The sequence below is a fragment of the Frieseomelitta varia genome, unplaced genomic scaffold (genome assembly GCF_011392965.1).
Source record: "Frieseomelitta varia isolate USP_RPSP 00005682 unplaced genomic scaffold, Fvar_1.2 scaffold_152, whole genome shotgun sequence".
Lineage (NCBI taxonomy): Eukaryota > Metazoa > Arthropoda > Insecta > Hymenoptera > Apidae > Frieseomelitta > Frieseomelitta varia.
In genome coordinates, this window is record NW_025109217.1 from 759,026 (window position 1) to 781,518 (window position 22,493).

A 22,493-nucleotide genomic window follows, 5' to 3' on the forward strand; every position below is an offset into this window, starting at 1 on the left:
CTGAAATTTAGTTTACAATCGAGTACGATATATACTTTATCCAACAATGGAGAAATAATCCCTCGACTTTTAATTTATAATAAACGAAATTTTAAATTTCAAACTGTCACACGTCAAATAACAAAATCTTGCGATAATCATAATTTATTCTCCAATACAGAGAATAATAGTACTGTTTATAGTGTTATGAAAAGATCATCTCGTAGAATAGAAATATATTCAAATAACAGATTCGAGTTTACCTCGTAAGTAGATCGACACGCAAACGTGCATGGAATTCTCGACAGGTATCGCGAATGTCGAGAACGCTTAAGTAACGACCGCCATGGAAAACAAACTGGCCACCCATCGACGATCGGTGTTCCATTATCTTCGGGCTGTCACGGCTTTAGAGGATTACACGTCGATTACGAGGCTCAATTTTAAACTGTCCGTCTCCCTCTCGCCTCGATCCAGCAACCCTTTGCGGGTTACTCCATGGTTTTACAATCGGTCACCCGTGCTGTGACACGACCGACGGCTCGTCGAAGGGGTTGCATCCTTTCGAAAAGCGGATTACGTTTCTCATTCTGTCTTCTTTCACGTTCCTTTCACGCTCCGCTGACCATAGATGTCCTACGATCGTTATTGATCGATGAGTTTCGACCTAAAACTGATCCTCGTTTAGCAACATTGGCCGATACGTGTTTTAAATTTTGTCTAGGATACATGTTATTACAGATTCTCGTATGGTGTTGAAAAATTAGAAAAATTGACGCTATTTAAAATTTCTGATATCACCAAAATAATTGAGTAACTGCTGATTTATAGAATGTTAATTATTAAATATATCATTTTTAAATTGAAACAGTGATATATATATATATATATATATATATATATATATATATATATATATTTTATGAAACATTTTTTTTAGTACCTTTTATTCCCAGAGGATGGCGAGACTTTTTCTCGTTAGGGGAGAGGAGAGAAAAATGGTTTTTACACTTTTCTCTCCGGCTCTTCATTTTTCTCTTCACTTCTGCAACAGTTTCGCACGTCACTGTTTACTACTGGCACAACCCCTTTTGGTATTCCTAGGCGTGGTAGTATTTTTCGAAGGGTGCCAGCCAGTTTTTTGAAATGAAATGATGCCAAGAACTTCATGGTTTTGTTCGAAGACCACTGCCGGTCTCCCTTCTCTTTGCTCTGTAAATTATGACCCGTTATAGAGAAATTTTATTTCCATTACTTTTCTCTCCATTTTTACATAAAGTATATATCGATACCGTATATATCGATCGTACACCGACTTTCAGCATCTTAACGAAATAATAAAATATTTACAAAGTGATAGTGATTTAAAACGTAATATATATATTGCATCAAGCTAGATTTCTTCGTATAATATCCTTAACGCTTCGAAACGAAAATCGTCGTGAACATACGATACACATTAAAGAATTAAAGCATTCGCAAGCGACAAGTACGAAACTTGTTACTATCAAAGGTGCAACTCGAGCTTCGTTCAACAAGGCGAGCGAAAAAATCCAGCGTAGCATTAGAAAGTACTTGATGCGTACTGGGCACTTTGAAATTTCGAAGGCCCCTATACACTGTCGGCTGCCATAGGTGCCCCCAGGTTTTTTTTCAGTATGAATGATGATGTATGGATGTTGGCTGGGCGGTAGGGGCTGGGTAAAGGGTTCCATTGTTAAACACCCCCCTCGAGAACGAACCCTCTCTCTCTCTGTTCTCTTCGCGGGAGAGACCGTCGTGAAATATTGCCAGTGAGCAACAAACTGCATTCTGCAAGCTGTATACTGTTAATTTTATGCCGGATTTTTTTGCCCACTTCATCCGTCCCCCCTATCCCTTTTGCCATTCGGACTTGCCGCGTAAAAATCGTTGCCACCGGAATTCTTCACGGGCGAAACGTTCGCTTTTAAATCACCAATATGTATAAAAAAAGAAAAAAGAAAGAAAGAAAAGTGTATAAGATATAGATTACGTTCATTGAGCTTAAATAAAAGGAATTTCGAGTGTACGAAGTATGTTTTTCATGCTCGCGATTAAAACTTTTGTCAGTAAGTTTAGTTTGTTGGCATATTTCCTGTACGCGCAATATGTTTCCATTGCATAAAGAAACTTTTGAATATGATGAATATGATATTACATAATATCAGACACGCGCTAGATCCATCTCATTGTTCTTCAGCGCATAAAGAGCCGTCCGCAACATCCTTTGATTCTTCTGCTTTTCACATGAATATGCATCCGTCTAATGCAGCTGGGATTACACTTTTGATCGAGACTTTGTGAATAGTATAACCTCCTCTCGCAACCATAGCACTGTCATAGTAGAAGCGTATGAAGTTTTCACTCCCTTCTGCTTGTTGTACTTTCAACGAGTATCGTTAACAGCAATGTTGCTCGATAAAAGTTGACCCTAATCACTGCAAATTACATCTAGTTAATTTCTTGTTCGTGAAAGAACGTCGTCGAATGAAAATCGAAAGCCTCACCCTCGGAACCTTTGACGACGAAAAGCAAGAGAACTTGAGAAGGAAACTTCATTCATACGCTTCTCAAATCTGTGACGATCGAAATTATAACGTGTCAAACTTTTCATTTGGGAACGTCGTTGAGTAAAAAAACAGAACAACCAGAGGTAAACTGGAATCTTTAAGAAGAAACTTTGTTTCATGTTCCTCTGTATGCATTTCGATAGTCTCAAAATTTCCAAGTCCTCTCGAGTCGAAATGAAAATTTAAAACCTCGAAAAGAAACTTCAGCCCTTCGGTTCACGTACTTTTATAATTACTCACGATTAGTAATTTCAAAGTGTCACGATTCACGGATTATTCGTCAATTCGAAACGAAAGACTTTCGCTCTTGACAACGGTTAACGGTTGAAAACAACTTCGGAAAAGACCTTAGAACTTGGTATCACGGCACGTTATCAGGAAGAACAATGCGGAACCGCGATTAATAGGGCCTGTAATCGGACGCCGCACACGCAGCCCCCGGGCGATATATGCAAATTCGATCGGACACGGTTTTAGAAATTCGCCGCGGCCCTACTCGTCCGCCAACAATGCGTGACTCCATCGACAATAGGAAATAATAAACCGTGATAAATAGCCGGGCAAATACGTACGACAATCGCGGATCTCCTTTCGTCTCCTCGCCTCTTCGTCGCTCGTCCGTGTGTTTTTTTTCTTTTTCTCTTTTTCATTCGTTCGTCTCTCGTGTTTCGCTCGATTCCAGGTGGACTGATTCATATTCCCGAACAAATACGTTCGGCAAATATCGCGCGGGGGTTGATGGGGTTCTTATGTGCGCCCGTGAGCAAACAACGGCGTTAATTTCCTTGCTCACGTGTCCCGTCGCGTTTCGTTTCCCAATGGCGCGGCCGGAAGAGATTGTACTCGTTTCGACGGTGTCCTCTTTTTCTGCCTTTTTCTACATTCGATGAATATGAGATGCCCCGGCGTGGTTTTCAACATTCAACCGTTGAGATGCTTCTATATGACGAAGATAAATTAAAAAACGAGGGAAGACGTGTTTCTTTCGACTGAAAGCTTGTCTATTGAAGAAAATGCAGCATGGAAGTCTGTAGATAAACGAGAGACTTGCGTTCCCTATGGCTGATGAAAAAAAGAATTATTTGCGAAAAATACCTGTTTTCGATTTTGATTTTATCTAAAAATTAAAGTGAAAGTGTTTATATTTATTTCTCCATTAAAATATTTTATTCAAACTGTAAATTATTGACGATAGTGGCGATAGTAAAGTGATTTTCACGAAGAAACAAAAATAAAAGAAGGCCAAAGAACCAACTTCGTTTTTATTCGTTTGTTAAAATGTGTTATAGAAGTATGAGTACATTTAATGTTCTTGTCTAGAAGACGTATCGAGGAGTAGGCTACCGTCGTCTGTTATGAGACGATAGTTTCAGAAGTTTGAAGAGGCAGCACTAATCAAAAGTGGTCCGCGGAGACAGATTGAGGGGCGTGCTGAAATAAATCAGCCCTTTGTTTTACGGCTTTAAAACGGCCGTTGGGGATTTCGAATCCGAAGTTACGTCCATTCATTAGAAACACCCCAGCTGCGAGACGAAAAAGACTTCGCTGCCTCGTTCAGAAACAGCGTAATCGTTGTACCATTTCTCCACGAGCCTAACATGAATACACATCTATATCCGAGCACCTATGTCAATCTATTTTGCAGAAGTATTTCCATTAATTGACAAACATTGAGAATTTTTGCACAAATTCATAGTTTCGACAATCGATACCAAATGTTACAGAAAGCAATGATACTTTGAACATTTTATACATTCTTTTACATTGTGTGCAATTTTGCAGTTCTTCTCACTTCGTCGAAATAAAACTGGCCGGTCTATTAATTAATAATGACGTGAGCTAAATCCGAAGGTTGATGGAGCGAAAGAAACAAATGCAAATCGACGATATATCAATCTGATGATGGAAAAGGGTTAAACGATGCATCGTCGTGGAAATGATTCGAATTAATGTTTCGAGAAACTCGTCCTTAAATCCCATAGGACCATGTTGATGAAAAGTAAGGACTCTAGACGTAACGATCTATCTTTTCAGAATCTAATTTCCTCTACCCCGTGCTCGTATCGTTCTTGAATATCGCTAAAATACATCTGCAAGTCGAAAAAAATTATAGAAAATTATACGGTTTATCGTTCGCTGAGACGAAATATTAATTACTTTTTAAAATACATTCGTTACATTTATCTTTTTAGAATAATGCAAGTAGATAATGAAGAATCGAGAACGAGCAATTGTTTTGTAATGTCACTCGTGCGTTAAAAACATTGATTTATTTCTTCAGACCTTGTTATATAATTATACAGTGTGCTGACAATGACGGTGATAAGTGACTGACGATAATTTATTTTTAAACATAATGGCTCTACATATAGCAGCATACAACAGGTCAACCAGCGCTTCAAATTGTTTTTGCAAAATATTCTCTCGACTTTTAAAAACCTTCCTTCACGTTTCATATAATTTTTAAAGAAACTTCCCAATTTCACTCGCAATCCTAATTTCATAATCTAATATTATCAATTGTCCAATACTGGACATCTGGAAACCTAAATGAAAATTATAAAATCTCAAACTGTTTCTTATCTCACAGCGAAAAATCGAACTTTACACAGACATTGATCTGCATGATCTTGTTGTGCGTGTGTGTGTATTAGTATAAATTTCGTTTATTTCGATTTCGTGCGTTACTAAAAAAAAAAGTGGACGACGATATATATTTTTTTGAATATCGACCAATAGCGCGCATCGATGAAATCGCCAAAAATTGAACTTTACACAGACATTGGTCTGCACGATCTTGTTGCGCGCGTGTGTGTATTAGTATAAATTTCGTTTATTTCGATTTCGTGCGTTACTAAAAAAAAAAAAGTGGACGACGATATATATTTTTTGAATATCGACCGATAGCGTGCATCGATGAACCTGAGAACGGCACATAAGAATGCCTGATAATATATTATTATTGCGCGGGCGCGGGTCAATAATCGGGCACGTTGCCTGGCGACGGTGCTCCTGCTCTCTCTCAGCCTCCGGAATTTCTTCTTCAACGGACTAGTCCTGCAGCTGCGAGCTGCAACGCGCAGAAGTCCAGCAACCTTCAATACATCGCCATCGGATCGGTTTCATCTTACTCTGGCTTGAACACTCGCCGCTCCTTGGTAAGTAAGCCGAGCCACTTTCAACACTTTCCGTCGAACTTCGTTCGTTCACGCTCGGTTCTTCGCGTCGGTTCGCCGGACATTTGATTTCGTTCTCGGCGCCCCTTATCGGAGTTTTATTGTCTCCTCTCCACGAATTCAAAGTTCAGCATTTCAAAACCAAATTCATAACCTTCGTCGCCTTTCCGCTGATCTCTCTCTTGTCGAGTTTCTCACTTTTTATCGACAAATATTGCACTTTAAACGATAACGAGCGTTTAAACGTACGACGAAGAGGTAATTTCGACATTCGAAGAAGATACTACTGCTATCGTCACTTTCGTAGTTTCATTTTCAGTTCGATGGTTGTTCGGCAGCTATGTGGAGGAAAAGCAGGCAACAACTAGCGAACTCGCAGCTCTGTGAAGATGGCAAAAGTGAATGTGACGAACACGATAAACTGACATTTCCAAGATGTACGATGGAAAATACGTTTGAAAGAGTATGTGGGTTCAAACTGGACGATCTTGCCTCTTTCGATAGATTCACGGCGCTTTTGTACCGACCAACCGATCCCACTAGTTTGGGGGTTGTTAGAGCACTTTTCGGTAAGTTGTTTCAATGAAAAAATAGTAGCCGAAAGATAGAATTGACAGTGGCACGATTTTACATCTGTGTTACTTAAATGACTATTGTTTAGGATTGTGTATGGTATTGGATGTCGTTGAGGAACGAGGACTGGCAGACATCGACATAAAATGGGGAGATCCTATGGAGTGTCATTTCCCATTAATTCACGGAATGAAGGCCCCCACGTTGCCATGGATGATACTAATTTACACGATAATGTGGATAGGCGCATTTGGAATCATGCTTGGTTCACGGTTCAAACTAGCTTGCGCCTGTTTCGCGATTCCGTATTGGTACATCTTTCTCCTGGATAAAAGTTACTGGAACAACCACACGTATCTGTATGGGATCGTTGCTATTCTCTTCTGGGGTACGGAGGCTAACAAGTACTTGTGAGTTTGAAAGAAAATCTGAACGAGAAAGTTCACTGATACAAGACATTCGGGGAACTATTATATCAATTTAATATTAAAATCACACTTGACAGTTTATTACTGGATTCATTAACGATTTAGAAACAATTTTTAAACTTTTTGTCAATTTTCATATATTTAAATTAAACAAATGATAATTAATGATAACTTTTGTAACTTTAAATAATTACATAGTAATTAAACGATCAAATTTTGTTTACGTGTAATTATAATTAAAATTCAAGGATGTTAAAATAAACTTTTCACGAGGAAAGTCAAACATTGTTGAGAAAAGTTGGAATATAAAATTCGACTCAGAGAAATGAAAATGTAGAGAATAAGACAAGTTTGTGATACAATAAGGAACACAAGCTTCTATTTACGAAAAATCTTCCAAATCTCGAAAAATCTATAAAATAACATATGGAAAAATTAGAAATTAGTAATTTTGACCACTCTGATGATTCCAGTGTTATGAAATTACTTTTTAGGTGATGATTTGTTTGATTTTTCTACCAAATATTAAATTTATAAATCCGTGCAACTTGAAGAGTTCTTAATTTTACAAAGTCAGAAATAAATAAAACTATTCCCTTACAGTGCGTTGGATGCTATGAAGATGAAAGGAACCGTGCCACTGTGGAACTATTTCATCCTAAAGTTCCAATTTTTTGCGCTGTACTTTATAGCTGGATTGAAAAAATCCAGCGTAGAATGGCTGTCAGGGTATGCCATGATGAACTTATCACGACACTGGGTCTTCAGTCCATTCAAGTAGGTATAATTAAAGAGAATCAAAAGAATTCAAACAGATAAAGAAATCAAATTAAAAATTTAAAAAAAGAAACCTAATTACGCTGTTATCAGAAGTCGATTGAATTTCGACAGTAGATAAAACAATATTTCACCATTTCAGATTATTTTTAACCATGGAACAGACTGATTTTTTTATAGTTCACTGGTTTGCATTTATCTTTGACCTCACGGTTGGATTTTGGATGCTGTTCGATAAAACTCGTATCCCTGCGATGGTTCTTTGTACAGCTTTCCACCTAATGAACTCCAGATTGTTCAACATCGGTAAGTATTATTAATCCGTCTGTACGACAATCTCGTCTGAAGACAGCAGAACTCCTTCGATATGAATTCGTCGGAAGAGATAAATAATTTATATAATTGTAATATAATAGGAATACTCGCTCACTCTTCTCGCTCACTATCTACAATTTTTCCTTCGCATAATAAGAATTCACGTTCAGATAAGTGATAAAACAATGTAAAATCGACTATGTATTATCGAGTGTCAACGGACTATTAGTGGAATGTATTGCACTAACTTCCACTTTGAGAGCTGAATATTTCTGGATGAAAATAAAAATACCGTACTCTATTGTTCCATTTTTTATTCAGATACAAATTGGCAAGAGGAATATTCCGCGGTATAATATTCAGCTCTGTATCAGAAAACGTCGAATAATCTGTAGACAGCGACTGACTAGGAATTTTATAATTATACTAATGATTGATATATCACCCTTAGTACAAGGAAGAAGAGTATAAAAAATAATAAATATTTCAATCAGACAACTTGATAAATTGCACATGGTCAGTCGTAAAATTTCGTTTGAATAACGAAACGAAAGAGTTCTACTGTGCCAGTCGGAATTCTCCGAACGTCGTTAATCTCCGTCGAAATTATCCCCAGGAATGTTTCCATACGTGTGCCTCGCAACGATGCCGCTGTTTTGCAAGCCGAATTGGCCTCGAAGGCTCGCGACATTCGTCAAACGTACCTGTGCCCGTTCGTTCTCAAAGAGAAATCGTCAGGAAATAAGAAACTGTAAGAAAATCGCGATAGAACGAGCGAAAGAGTCGCGCGACGAGATAAATAGTCGAACTGACAACGGGTCGTCGATCGATGACGGACGCGAAGAAGGTACAGACTCGATAAACTCTACAATTACTTGTAAATCTGTGGAGGCAGGCAAATCGACTAGAGTGACGAAGAAGCAAAAGTTCGTAGTTTCTCTATTACTATTCCATGTATTCTTGCAGTTTTTCTTACCGTACTCTCATTTTATCACGCAGGTACACTAATGTTAATAAGTTCCTCATTACACGAGCCGTTTGCATACAGCCCACTTCGACGATCGGTAATTGTTGCTCATTGTTGACAGGGTTACAATAACTGGGTGCCAGGAATGTACGGATACTCTTGGGACATGATGGTCCACGTTTGGGACACTGTGCTCGTTGTAATTAGAATTCACGACAACGTGAGCAACGAGGATCGTTATCTGGACCCTACAGCGTGGGTGCAAACCAATCGATGGGAGAAACACGGCGACATGGCCGTGCAGTATGCCTCCTGTTTAAGAGTAAGCGTCATCTTTATCGATACAATCCTGTGTCGCAATACGAATCTTAGTTATCTGGGCGAGAAACGAAAAATTCACGCCAGCGGATGAGAAGTTTCATGTACAGCTTGTAAAACGACACGACGTTTGCAGGATAATTTAATTAAACAGGAAAACGAGATTTTCGAGAGCGACTTTCGACGCGGAACAAGCGACAAGCGAAAATGGTCACGGCTGTCGTCGAACTTGAGCATCTACATCGACGTGTGGTGTTCGTTGAACGGAAGATTCCAACAGAGGATGTTTAATCCGAATGTTGACTTGCTGACGGTAGATTGGCACCCGTTTAAGCCCGTTTCCTTTTTGATGCCACTCCTCTCGGAATATAATTCCTACAGGTGCGAACAGACGCGTGTTGTTTACTCGGCGATTTGATTCAATACCGCCGTCGTTTCGATCTTTGAACGATCTCATAAATCGGCTAGAACGCGATCAAAATTGATCTTATTTAAACGACGAATAATATCGATTGAATATAGAATGTAATGGTACTTTGATTTTTATCCGTGTACTCTGTTTTGTTTCATTCCATTGTCTTTCGTTTAGATACAAATTGGACGAGATACAGCAGCACGTATACACCTGGTCGAACGACACGGACGTCCTTTTCGTCGCCGATTTCCCAGGCATGCATCTGGACAATTACATCTCGAACAACTTCACCAACGTCACGCTAACTGTTCTCGAAGGCGAAGTAACGTACAGTGACGAGAGGCGAAGATACGACATCGTGCTTTCGAAAGGCTCGTCGATTCCGATAGAAACGGAACAGTTTCACAAAGTAACGACCACCAGCGCTTATCCAGCTTGCTACATGTACACATGTACCAGTCGAAATAAAGAGCAGCCAGAAACGGAAGGGTATTTAATCGTTTTATAAGTCGTTTGCACGCACATTTTAAATTCATTGTAGACACAGTCGTTTAATAGCCAGATAAATTCACGACGATGATTCATGCCGAATGTCTGCTCGTATCTTTTGTGCCTGGTTAACTGAAAACTCGTTGTGCTGCGAGTGTAAATTGACAGAATAAATCAGAAACTTGTTCCTTTGCAGCGCGACGGAGCCCGAAGAGCCGAGAGAGGCATTTCCAATCGCGAAAGAAATTGGTTACAAGATCGATGGTTGGATAAGAGCGTTTCATCACATAGCGGACGCGTTTTTTTACCTGGTGTACGATGTTCCCATGGTGCGAAGAGTGCAGATCGATAAATGAACGATAAATTCTTGAGACTCGAGTGATTGATCTTGCGATATGGATCTTCGTTTCTGTACGAACGATTGTTTTTTTTTTTTCTTTTTTTCTTTCTTAGAAATTCTTAGATCAAACCTTTCTGACCTGAGATAAAATTGTGATATTGATCCTCAGTGAATAGGGTTATTATTTCGCCTCGGTTAAAATAGATAAAATAGATATAAGTGTCCAAAGAGTATTTGTTACCGATTATCAGTTATTGTAAATTATATATATATATATATATATATATCATAACTAATGGAAGATGTAATGATTTTTCACGTTCGAAAAGATAATGTCATAAGATCACTGCCACGACGAGCTTCGAAGCTGAGACAGTCTATTATTAATTCTTAATAAAAAGATAGTCGACAAAGTGGAAGACTTAGTGATCATAAGTGTGTCAACTGATCTACGCCTGTGTAGGAGCGATTCACAGCGGTTCTAATAATACGCTCGAATCGGTTCTTTCCTGTTCACGGCCTGCGCGCAAAATGCAATTGAAAAACCGCGACGCGAAAACTAACCTCGACGACGTCGAACTTTGCGATCGTGCAGACTACAAATGGTAAAAATAAATAGTCAATAATCTGCTTCGATTGCTCATTTGATTCGCGGCTCATTGTGAAAATCGACGAAATCTAAAAGAGAAGCATGTTTTAATACCTAAACAACCCAGAGAGTGGTCATTATGATGAATTCGAAATTTTTCAAATTCAATACAAATGGTTTCCCAATAGAAAATGAACATAAAAAAATACCATACGTGAAGATGTGTCCGCAGGTTCGCTAAAACATTTGAATACATGTACGAATCTTTTATAAATATATTACGTGTGAAATTTTGAAATTTCATTAGCATCGTAGCGAGACTCGACTATCATGATGAAATTAGACCATTACTCGTACTATTTGCTAACTATATAGTTAACATTTTGTCTGACAATTTTCATACACTTCCTTAACTTCTATATTTTCAGATTATTCAATTTATTCAAATTTTATTAACGTAATCGTGACAGATATGTTTCATTGCTCATACTGATAAAATTTCAAAATGTTTTTTATAACATATATCAGTGTTCAAACATTACTTTCGTAAGTCAACAGTATAACGATAAGCGAATAATGAATTTCTACAAGGGAAACAATTTTTTTAAATTGAAACAATCAATTGGTGTTTTGCCTTTTTCTTTTTAACGAGGCCAAGAATTTTTGGCACAATCGAAGTGTATTGCAGCGAGTGCCAGTGTCAGACAAACAGATTCTCGACAAGATAACAGATGTCAACGTCAATTAAAACATTTCTGCGTTCACGTTGCTGTAAAATGAACGCAATTCAATCCTTCCTTTTCTTCCCCTGACGTAAGCGCTTATCAATCGTACGTATGCCAACGTTTAATCGGACGAATTTGATAGCTCCTACCACTCTAATAAGCTATTTCGTTTGATAAGGTGTAAGTAAATGCATCCGGTGAATCTAATGCTCGTCCCAGTGATGTATCTACTGTATCATATTGCCCCGTCAATTTTGTCTACAATGACATTATATTGTTGCTGTACGATAAAGAACACGTTGCACAACTTATTTCTTTCTTCTTATTGAACTATGGTTTTTCATGCATTCATAGGGGATTTTAAAGTACGAAATTGTACACAGTGCACACAATATAGACAAGTTTTACGATATTTAGTACAATAAAACAATTTTGCTATCGAGGTTTTTTTCTTCATTATATTCCGAAAAATACAGATTTGCATAAAAACCCAAAGTCTAATCATAGTCGTACACATATGGCGATGGCCATCGACACCGGCATGCGTAACACCGCTACGTACATACCTGTTTAGAAACTTGCTTATCGAGATACGTGGCCGAGGAAACGGTTGCCGATCGTCAGTCGCTCGCACACGATCGTATAAACACCTTCGATCACAGAAACGTTGGAAAAAGTGCGTTGGAGTCGCGCTAGTGACGAATTAATCGCGAGGCTGGCGAGATCGATAAGTGAAAAGTGTAATCGATTCGAATCAACGTGATCGAAATGTCGTTCCTAGAGTCATAGGTAAATTTCCGAGAAATTTAGATTCTCTGATAAATACGATGAAAGTGAGTACTGCAATTTAGATTCTCTGATAAATACGATGAAAGTGAGTACTGCAAGTGTGATAGTGTCATCGAGAAAGTTTCAGCGATAAAGACTTTTGGACGATTTCATGATCAATTGCACGAGGGAATAATGAGAGAGAACGTGGAACTGTGAGTGACTGTTGGTTGATTCTGAAATTAGAAGATGCGCGATTGTTAATTGGATTTACAACGCGATCGACTTTACAGCGAATACAATAATCGGTTGGTAATTTCTTTCTTGTTTTCTACATGTAAGTTTCACGACTGTTTCTGAATTCGTTTGAGGATAATGCTTTCTGAATACTGTATGTACAAGCTTATCACGTCGATTAAAATCAAACTTTTGAATGGTCGTTTCTGAATGTTAAGAAATTATTTACCTCGCTCGTCTGATTTCCAGAGGAAACATGTCCACCGACGGAGATAACGATAGGAGGCAAACGAAAGTCATGGATCCTCTTTTGGAAGCGCTCGATAAGCTCGGACGTGGATCCAACTTTCTATGGACAATATTCATTTTTACACTGACGCCGATGGTATTCAATGGAATGCACTCCATGTCTTATATCTTTATCGCCGATGTAAGCGTCTCTTTATCAGATTTCGTTTTCATATCACATTTTTCGATCGCGCGATTAATACGAAAATCTAACAACGCAGACATTCATACAGATATAAGTAGAAAATATCGCGATAAGTATTACATTTGCAGATTATATACATATATCGTATACATTTTTGCATTTCTTATAAATGCTTAAAAATCCAGTCCAGTTAAATACAGTTAAATACTGCGTGTTATTATTCTTTGACACGCTATTGTATTATAATCTAATTATTGCATTATGGTATAACCATAATCCACTTATAATGAACACCAGCGTGTCGAAAAGTAATAACACGCTATTGTATTTATTGTAACTGGACTATGGATTTCTATATATTTGCACTGCATATGAATAATAATAGATTTGTAAAATATTCTATAAAAATACATGTACGTAAATAATTAGACAATTGTATTTCACAGGTTCCCAAACATTGGTGCGCGATACCAAGTCTGACTGGAGCGATTTGGACGGACGAGGAAATAAGAAACATCTCGTCGTCCAGTCCGTGCACCATGTACAATTACAATTACGAAAATTTTGCGCAGATTGGATTCGAGAAGGCGTTAGAGTACAAAATTTCCAATCCTCTACCCGAATCGATTTTCTGTGACGTAAGGGATTTCGCAAATAATAACGATGGAACTTCTCTCGTGCAAGACGTGAGTACTGTATTTCACTAATCACTACTTTGTAGCTGAGTTTCCTCGAACTACCCTTATTCTCGCCGAGGAAAGCCGTTTACATCTTGTTTCGTACTCACGGCGACATCTGTAGTATACCATCCCTAAGCCAATTTCCGACTCTCGTCCCACGTTAGTTAGTACTATTCACTCTAGAAACTCGAACTTTCGCGCTCGAAGTTTGGAACGTGTAAGTAATTTGTACAAACGAACATTTTATTCAGAATATTCTCTGGGGAATAAAGACACAATTAATATTAATAATGATTTTTTTTGAGTAAATAAATATCTTTTTCGCTTAGTACACTTTGGTGTAATATTCTTTCTCAAAGTAACTCAAAAATTAATAAATTACAGTGTAATATCTTTTCTCAAAGTAACTCAAAAATTAATAAATTTTTGTGTAATATTCTTTCTCAAAGTAACTCAAAAATTAATAAGTTACGTTGTCAAAATGACATAAAATTAGTTTAGTTATAATCATCTAGAAATCTAAAATTTCTTCTTGGTATTTCGTGGAAAGAAGTAAAAGAAAATGTTTCAAATTTTTAATCTTCTCTGAACAGTATTGCCAAGAACTTCATCTTATAAAATAATACGTGCCTAAGGAGTTCTCGTCTGAGTAGAATAATCAATGATTTAATTTTAACGAAACGTTATAAATAATTGAATTTGTTATTAATTCCAGTGGGATTTGGTATGCGACAAGAGCGCGGCACGTTCGAGCACCCACATGGCACTGTCACTCGGAAAGTTATTAGGCAGCGCTTTCTTCGGAATTTTCGCGGACAAATACGGCCGCAAAATCTGTTGCGTTATTGGTACAATAATGTTAATCACTTCTGGTCCAGCTGGTGCCATCGTGCCCTGGTACTGGGGCTTCATGATCTCGAGATTAATTAATGGTGCTAGTCACGCAGCCATACTGTATTCAGCTTTCACGACACGTGGGTACTTTAAATTAATATAATTCCTTTAAATTAATATAATAATAATATAATTCCTTCTTAAAGACATTCTCAGAAAGATTTCTAAAAAAAAAGTCTATCGACTTTTAAAATCTTTGTACGTTAATTTTCAAATAATCTTACATAATTATATATCAATTTTAATTGCAACGATTGTATTGATATTACATACGAATATTAATGTTAATATAACTAGTTGATCGGGCCGTTCAATTTATTCAGTTACAGAGGTAGCGAATGAGAAGCACAGACAATGGATGGGAATCGCTTACAATATCGGCTACGCTTTAGGAATGGTTATTGTCTCAGGTGTAGCTTATTTGCTGCACGAATGGAGGCACATTCAATTAGCGATATCTCTACCGGCTCTGCTTTTGCTAATACAGTTATGGTTAGTCTGCTGCTGCGTAACGTAAAGATTCTCGAAGAGACTGATTTGCTAAATTTTTCTGAAACTGTTTCACAAAGTGATCCGATCAATTGAGAGATTTAATCAAGAAACACATCGCGATAGTTCGATTGTGAAATATTATGTAATTACACTGTTACAGGCTCATGCCAGAATCTCCACGATGGCTGATAGCTCACAACCGTCGGGATGAGGCGAAGAGTTTAATTAACAAGGCGTCTAAGGCAAGTCCCGATATAACGATGACCACGTCAATCGCGTCAAATATAGAGGAAAAAGAGGAAGAAGAGACAAAACAAGAATCGAAAAACATTAAAGAAAGATTACACGAAGATATCAAAGGGTTTTGGGTGGTTATCAGCAACAGCGAACTACGAAAGAGACTTCTTATCACGAATTTTACCTGGATGACAGCTTCTCTGACTTACTATGCGCTAGGTAATCGAACGATCTAAATTTATTTCCTGAAAGAGTTACAATCATACTTTTGCAATAGAACCCTAAGTTTATATGAACTTATAGGAAAACGAATAATTTCGCGTAACAAGAGTTTTGTATCAAGTCAATGGTGTTTTATAAGCTCACTTTAGGTATCTGTTATTGGTCGTTACAGCACTAAATGTGAACAACTTCTCCACAAACCGGTACATCTACGTGTCAGTAATGGGTCTGACCGAAATACCAGCTTATTTAATACCAACGCCGATTCTGATGGTCATGGGACGACGTACAGGAAGCGGAAGTTTGTACATCATAGCTGCGTTGTGTTTGCTCTCCATTCTTGCAATTCCAACGACAGATAGCGATACGATTATGATCGTATCCTTAATCGGAAGGTTCAGCGCGTCAGCTGCTTATGGCATCGCCATTTTGTACAGCTCAGAGCTTTTTCCTACGGTAAATACTATATATAGTAGCCATATTATCACAAGACTGCAGATTTCTTCAATCCAAGAATCAAGAAGAAACGACATGACACGTTCAAAGTGGAATGTTCAGAAAGATGAAACAAATTTTCATTTTCTTCCATTTCCTTAGTTCATAACGTAAAATTTGCTGCAGTCAATGTACAAATAATTCTTCTTCGTGATTCAATATCTTTGTTTTCAAATTTCTTCTTTTTTTTTAGAAATGTTTGAAATTTGCTTCTTTCGAAACAGGTCTGCAGAAACTCCGCGGTCGGTACGAATTCCGCGATGTCTCACGTCGGAAGTGTGGCCGCCCCTTACGTCGCCGATTTATTGGGAGCTGCGGTGTGGTGGGGGCCAACTACTCTTTGCGGCGGTTTAGCTCTAATTGCGGGTTTATTGTGCCTAGTATTGCCGGAAACTCGCGGCAGGCCACTGGCGAACACCGTCGATGAAGAAATTACCGAGGAACGAGACAACGTGTCGTTCTACAATGGCTACAAGTGTGTAAAAGACGTTGTGCTGTGCGTAAGGTCGGGTCGCAAATCGCAGCTGACAAGCGCGATCATCTCTTAGACGTTCTTCAGACATCTTGAATCTATTCATCTAGCAATTCTCACGAAGGGAATGTAAGATCTCGTTTTCGTATTTCAAGACTCGTTCTTCAAGTGAGACTAGATTTTTAATAAAAGTGTATTTGTATTTTAACTATTTAAGTTATTATATTATATATCATTGTGGCCAATTCCCTGTTGCAAGTATCGATGAAGCGATAGTTTCTTGACAATGTGTTCTTACATAGTACGTGTATAGTAGTTCACGAAAAACGTAATGTCGTTTCATGAAGATATCATTATACGTAATTTTAGCATTCTAGCGAGATTTGAATATCACGATTATATTTGACAAACAAATCTGAAAATGTACTATACGTACTAGAACGTATTAGATGTTTAATGCAAGCACATATTTCGTACGAAGATCATAGAAATATTACAAGTAATAAACCTTAATATTCAGATTTAGATGCAACGTTTATTATAAAAATTATTACAAATATCAATTGTATAACTAACATTAATTCTTATTACTAATATACAGTAAATATTTGTAATAATTAAATATTAAATATTAAATATAATTTAATATTTAAAATTAAATATTAAATTGTTATGAATATCAACTATATTCAATATTTGTAACTGTTTTATACATTTTTAGATCGGTTTTAACCACGTAGCCATGACAATCATGGTCTTGTTGCAACTCTAAAATGCCAGTATACTTCTCCAACTACGTTTTACATTGTTTTTATACAAGTACTTGATATTATCAACAGATGTTTTTTTATTATAATATCCACGATTCGAAACGTGGTGATCTCGACGATGACTCAAGCGTACAGCTGTTTTACCAAAGTCTATTTGTTTAATAAGTATTAATGTCGAAATAGAAATACATGCGTTCTCACTTACAATACTTGTGTAAAATTTCTTTGATTTCCCTTTTCCACTGGTCATTGTAACTGTTCGTTGCGTGTAATAGAAACATAAAGGATACGCAATTTCTCAATCTCGGCGTAATTATCTTTTCCGATACGAATCTAGTGGGACTGCGATTAGTTTAGTCGGTTCCCCACTTCTATTAGAGAATATTAATAGAAATTTTCAAACATGATGAGTTGAGCGTTTCTTGTTTTGTTTCTCGTTCGTTGCATAAGAACAGATATATCTCATTTATAAATGGAATAAGCAATGCGCAAAGTATTGCAAATCATCTGCGTCAGATATCTTTTTCGCCAAAATGCAATCGTATTACATGCTAAACATTCTGTCGAGATCATGCAAGACTGTCGAGTCTCACAAACATGACGATTGGTGAACAAATTGCAATAGCAATTTTATTAGAGAATTTAAATTCTGACGGAATAATCTTCAAAATTACAGGAATACTTAGGAAACTTCGAGATTCGTTGAGAAAAAGAAACGAAACTGGCACACGAGGATGGACTTTACAGCGATCACGGATGCTTTTTAGCGTACGTATACCAGTAAAGTGATGTGAAAATGACTTTATGCAGAGATATTAACAAAAAATCATGTTTTTGCAATTTATTTTCATTTTTGTTTTCAGATATCTGCTTTTAACGACCAAATGATAAGAGAGAAGATATCCAGAGAGCGTTACAACGATGGGAAGACCGACTCGTTATTTCTATAAAATGATACAAATGCTGTCCGAAATTCCGCAAGTACAATACAGATATTTCGTTTCAGTGAAAATTTTATTTTCTAAATAATTTATATTTTCCAATGGAAACGTAAACTGGCGTAAATGCCTAGTGACTCTTGTCTTCGATCGTCCACTTTGAAAGTTGTACGCAATCGCTTTCAAATTAATTTATTATTATTATTTCGCGTAATTCGATTTGTCACGATAATTACAACTTGTTGAAAATTGTTCAAATCAGTAAGCTCTTTGCGATGGAGAAAGGAGAGTTGATAATTTATGCAACCTTCTCCCTCAAACATCTAATAATACAAATGCGATAAAATTAATCAATTGCAAACGTAGATATGATTGCCATGCGTTCTGGCATTAATTGGATTCGTCAGCTAATCGCGACTATCGTTCCTCCGTGCAGTATCGACATGTTCGTCAAAAAGTTTGTTACTCGCTCCATCTTCGTTGCCAAACCTCAGGATGTGGCAAGGTACAAAAAAAAAAAGAAAGAAAAATAAAATCTTTAATATTTAAAATAATAATATTTAACGCACTAACGAATACAATTTCGATTGGCGAAGGTTTGCTGTGCCTGTTCTGTTGCTTGCAGTCATGGCACTTTTACTATGGTCGTCCTACGTGTGTTTGAGCATAAAAAATTATAAAAAGATCAAGAGCAACTTCTCCACTGAAAATCAACAGAACAGCACGAACAAAAGTTCATCGAAGTTCCAACAATCTTTGGGTGGCATCATTGGACGGAGAATGACTAATTATTGTCAAATTCAAACGTGCGATGCAGTAAGCTGCTCGAATATCCCGTACGATTCTGGAACAGTAGTGTCAAACTTCATCGAGAACAAATTCAAGGTGAACGATATTTCTTCTACGTATATTTAAATCACGTACACTTCTGCTCGAGAATCTTGGAACATCTTGGACATTTTTGATCTTTAATATTTATTTATCGTAGGTAATGAAATCTTTCAATTGTGCGCGTGTATTTTATGACACAATTGTCAATATATTTATTTTGCAGATGTTCCTAATATATTTAATAATGCTAAAATTAATAGTAATAACATTGATATATCTATCTCAGAGATTCTTTCTAATTACATATGCAAAGTATCATTTAATTTTCCAATTTCGAAACAAACACAATCCTAAGATTGCTGAGCCAAGGTGTACCTATCTGGTTCATCGTGAATTTCACGTACAGGTCGACTGCAAGCTCGCAAAATCCGTAAAACTGTCACTCGTCGGCTGCGAATTCCCCGAGAACACGCTCCGATGGAATTGGCTGGGCACCAATTTGTCGATCGAGGAGTTAACGTTCACGAGCTGCTCCCTCGGCAAAATAGACGACGACGCGTTCTCGTTGCCCATTTACACACGAACGAGAACAATCACCATGGTCAAAAACAGGCTGACCACTTTGCGCAAGGCGACGTTCCGTCACCTTAAGGCGTTGCAGGCGCTGAATATTCGCGAGAATGTCATCGAGTCGGCTGAATTTAATTTGCTCGAAGAGGCGGCGGGTTCCTTGACCACGCTGGACTTGACCCAAGCGATCAACGATCGAGAGGTGCTGCGAAACATAACTGGCGGGACAGCGTTGTTGTCAAGCGTGGAAATATTACGTTTGTCGGGAAACGATCTATTCGCGATCGATGCCGGATTGTTCGCCGGTGTGCCAAATGTGAGATCGCTTTATCTGGACCACTCGAACATTAAGACAGTGTCGCCAGATACTTTGAAACCGATGGCCTCGTCCATAGAACAGTTGATGCTGTACGACAACGATATCGCCTGGCTACCAGAGGGATTGCTCGACTCCGTGAATAAACCAAACGTCTTTCGTATGTTCGTACGCAACAACTCCTGGCACTGCGACTGCAATTTGAAATGGTTGAAGGATTTCGTGGAAAGTCAATCGAACGCTGAATATCTAATTTGCAAGACTCCGAAGGAGAACGCTAACAAGTCATTCTTTCAAGCGGATTTCTGTCCTCGACCAACCACCGCTCTTGAATCTACTGACCATTGGACCACCAGTACTCAGCAAGTCCAATCCTCCGAACAGACCACTGAAACCGACGGAACGGTCCACGTGATTTGCAATCACGCCGAGCCATACGCGCACACTTTCAATACGCGTAAATTGTTGTCCACGGAGCTTCAGTTTGCCTCTCGATTTCCTGATTTCTACGTATCGGAGATCCTCGATCACAGTATACAAGTGAGCCTGCCCGACTTCAGCGAAGGGCTCACGCTGCTCTGGTTCGACAACAGGAACGTCATCGGCTCGCTCGGCTGTGCGAAAAACGCGAGGCGCTCTTATCGGTTGCGGGATATCGATCAGCAAGCGACGTACACGATCTGTTTGCTCGATGATAACAGAGACACAGTGTCCCCGTTGAATTGTCTGGCGGTGACTACCAAGTCGACTTACGAGTCCGGCACCTGGTTAACGAACGCGGACAAGAGCCTGGTCTTCCTCGCGCTGACGCTGTCGTTGATCCTGCTGTTCCTCGTCGGTGGTATCCTCTCGTTCCTGATGATAAGACGACACCCGACGTTGCTCCGCGGCAGCAAACGGGTGATGTTCGTGAAACGAAGGAACGTGGACGCGATCGTGCTCCCGAAGGGCGTCGACATCGACGAGGGGAAGCAGAGGGAGGGGAAGTCTCACGAGGATGACTACGTGACGCCGCTGCCTCCGAAGAGAATGCTGGCTACTGGGACGTCGAGACTGTCCAGAAGGAGTTCCCAGAGCGATCGGAATAGCTACATATCGCAGATGGAGACAACAGAGTCGCAGCTGGCTCTCTGGGCGAGGCTCAAGTGCGAGCAGGAGAAACGGAAATCGATCGCTCCTCCGTTACCGCCGCATCCTTCCGACTCGATTCCCTCGGTCTCTCAAACGATAGACACGAAGAACGATCGCGTTTACGAAGCTGATGCCTATTAGATCGGTCGGTTGTTTTGCGCCAACGTACAACTGAAAAATTCGCACCATCGACGAACGTTGCAACGCGAAACTAGATAGAGCCGATTCTCGCCTCGAATCGCGTGAAATTTGGCCGCCGGCCGAAAACGTACGGCGTGTCAGTTGTCAATTGTCGATGACGCTCCATCAGGGAAATGTCGATAGTTGGAAATGAAATTTCGAAATAAAATCGTCGGTCAATTTTCACGATTCACTTGCGTCTTTTGTTCTGCCTCGCTCATCCTCGTTCTATTTCCCTCCCTCTCGTTCTACGTATCGACGCAAAAATATTCGTTCCGACGCTGATTATTATCATTGGCTGGCGTCTGTCGTTTATTTTTGACGATTAGGTCAGTAGTTCGTCGCAACTCGTCGATGCCTCTATCCGATTGGCTAAGGAGGTCAGTGGAAGCTTCGTGTTCTGCTTCTCAGAAGCGGCTGCCAGCGACGGAGCTTTTTTACGAGCAGCAGCGGCTGGCAATCCACTGCAATCCTCTAAAAGGACGCAATGCCAATATCAAACCGCTGTACTGTCGGTGCACGCTGCAATCCAATATAACCGTTTGCGTGTTCGCCCACCGAGTGCCCGTGGAAATGACCGGCTATACGCAACGGCACGTCACCGCAGCTTTCTACGGCTACACTGCCAATAGCAGTTCCGGATTTGCGTGAGCTTGACATTGCCAAATGATGTAACACGGCTCGTAACGCCGGCCCATTTCCCCCTTTGTGACAAACCAGCTTCTCTACATGCCGATGATTCACCATCCGATATACGTCTTCCATTGTTCTTACTCTCGTTTATCTCTCGTTACGAAATCATCTCGCCTCTCCGACGTCTTTTCCTTTTCCTTTTAATTCCGACAATGGAATTATGAATGTGACGAACACGTTAGTCAAAGGAATATCGAAGAAATATTTTAATATTTGTATTTTCATTAGTTCTGTTTTTTCAAATTTTTATATTTGTCGCGCAAAAATTTGCAACCATTACACCACGAATGTTTTCGAATATTTATATATACACGGTATATATTCAATTAAGTGAGTTTTTATTTAAATTTCATTTCTTCGGGCATCTTCGTGTGAATATAAATTATTGTACATGTACGTAGAATCACGGTTCAGTCATCGCAACAACATCAAGATCCACTTAATTCCGAAAG

General features: G+C 38.8%; 3 protein-coding genes and 1 long non-coding RNA gene across 9 annotated transcripts in view; 3 read left to right on the forward strand and 1 right to left on the reverse strand.

Moving 5' to 3' along the window:
- The window catches only part of LOC122535740, a 47,820-nt gene continuing 25,327 nt past the window's right edge, over positions 1-22,493 (reverse strand). The window contains exons 2-3 of one of the 2 annotated variants that reach the window (XR_006308243.1): positions 923-1,191; positions 1-646 (exon numbers count right to left, since the gene is read on the reverse strand). This is a non-coding gene — a long non-coding RNA (uncharacterized LOC122535740). Of the gene's footprint in view, positions 653-922; positions 1,192-22,493 lie in introns of both variants that reach the window. The other variant, XR_006308245.1, reaches the window with a different exon arrangement.
- Positions 5,483-10,973, forward strand: LOC122535665 (vitamin K-dependent gamma-carboxylase). Its single transcript, XM_043667403.1, has 10 exons — positions 5,483-5,728; positions 6,066-6,315; positions 6,408-6,729; positions 7,351-7,524; positions 7,667-7,830; positions 8,456-8,838; positions 8,928-9,128; positions 9,261-9,505; positions 9,714-10,028; positions 10,225-10,973. The coding sequence occupies exons 2-10, from the start codon at positions 6,087-6,089 to the stop codon at positions 10,382-10,384; spliced, it is 2,193 nt and encodes a 730-aa protein (XP_043523338.1). The 5' UTR covers positions 5,483-5,728; positions 6,066-6,086; the 3' UTR covers positions 10,385-10,973.
- LOC122535682 (organic cation transporter protein) lies at positions 12,119-18,566 on the forward strand. Of its 5 annotated transcripts, XR_006308233.1 has the most exons (10): positions 12,120-12,762; positions 12,937-13,117; positions 13,567-13,806; positions 14,516-14,774; positions 15,018-15,186; positions 15,347-15,642; positions 15,818-16,101; positions 16,365-16,741; positions 18,059-18,150; positions 18,246-18,566. XR_006308233.1 is itself a non-coding variant. In XM_043667448.1 (8 exons), the coding sequence occupies exons 2-8, from the start codon at positions 12,944-12,946 to the stop codon at positions 16,686-16,688; spliced, it is 1,746 nt and encodes a 581-aa protein (XP_043523383.1). In that variant the 5' UTR covers positions 12,119-12,787; positions 12,937-12,943; the 3' UTR covers positions 16,689-17,099. The 5 variants fall into 5 exon arrangements, 3 of the variants coding, with proteins under 3 accessions (XP_043523383.1, XP_043523359.1, XP_043523374.1); XR_006308234.1 differs by lacking the exons at positions 18,059-18,150; positions 18,246-18,566 and adding an exon at positions 17,334-17,589; XM_043667448.1 differs by lacking the exons at positions 18,059-18,150; positions 18,246-18,566 and having other exon boundaries at positions 12,119-12,787; positions 16,365-17,099.
- LOC122535674 (leucine-rich repeat transmembrane protein FLRT1-like) lies at positions 18,587-21,537 on the forward strand. The gene is made up of 3 exons (XM_043667412.1): positions 18,587-18,825; positions 18,917-19,205; positions 19,558-21,537. Exons 1-3 carry the CDS (start codon positions 18,689-18,691, stop codon positions 21,307-21,309), a joined length of 2,178 nt encoding a protein of 725 aa, XP_043523347.1. The 5' UTR covers positions 18,587-18,688; the 3' UTR covers positions 21,310-21,537.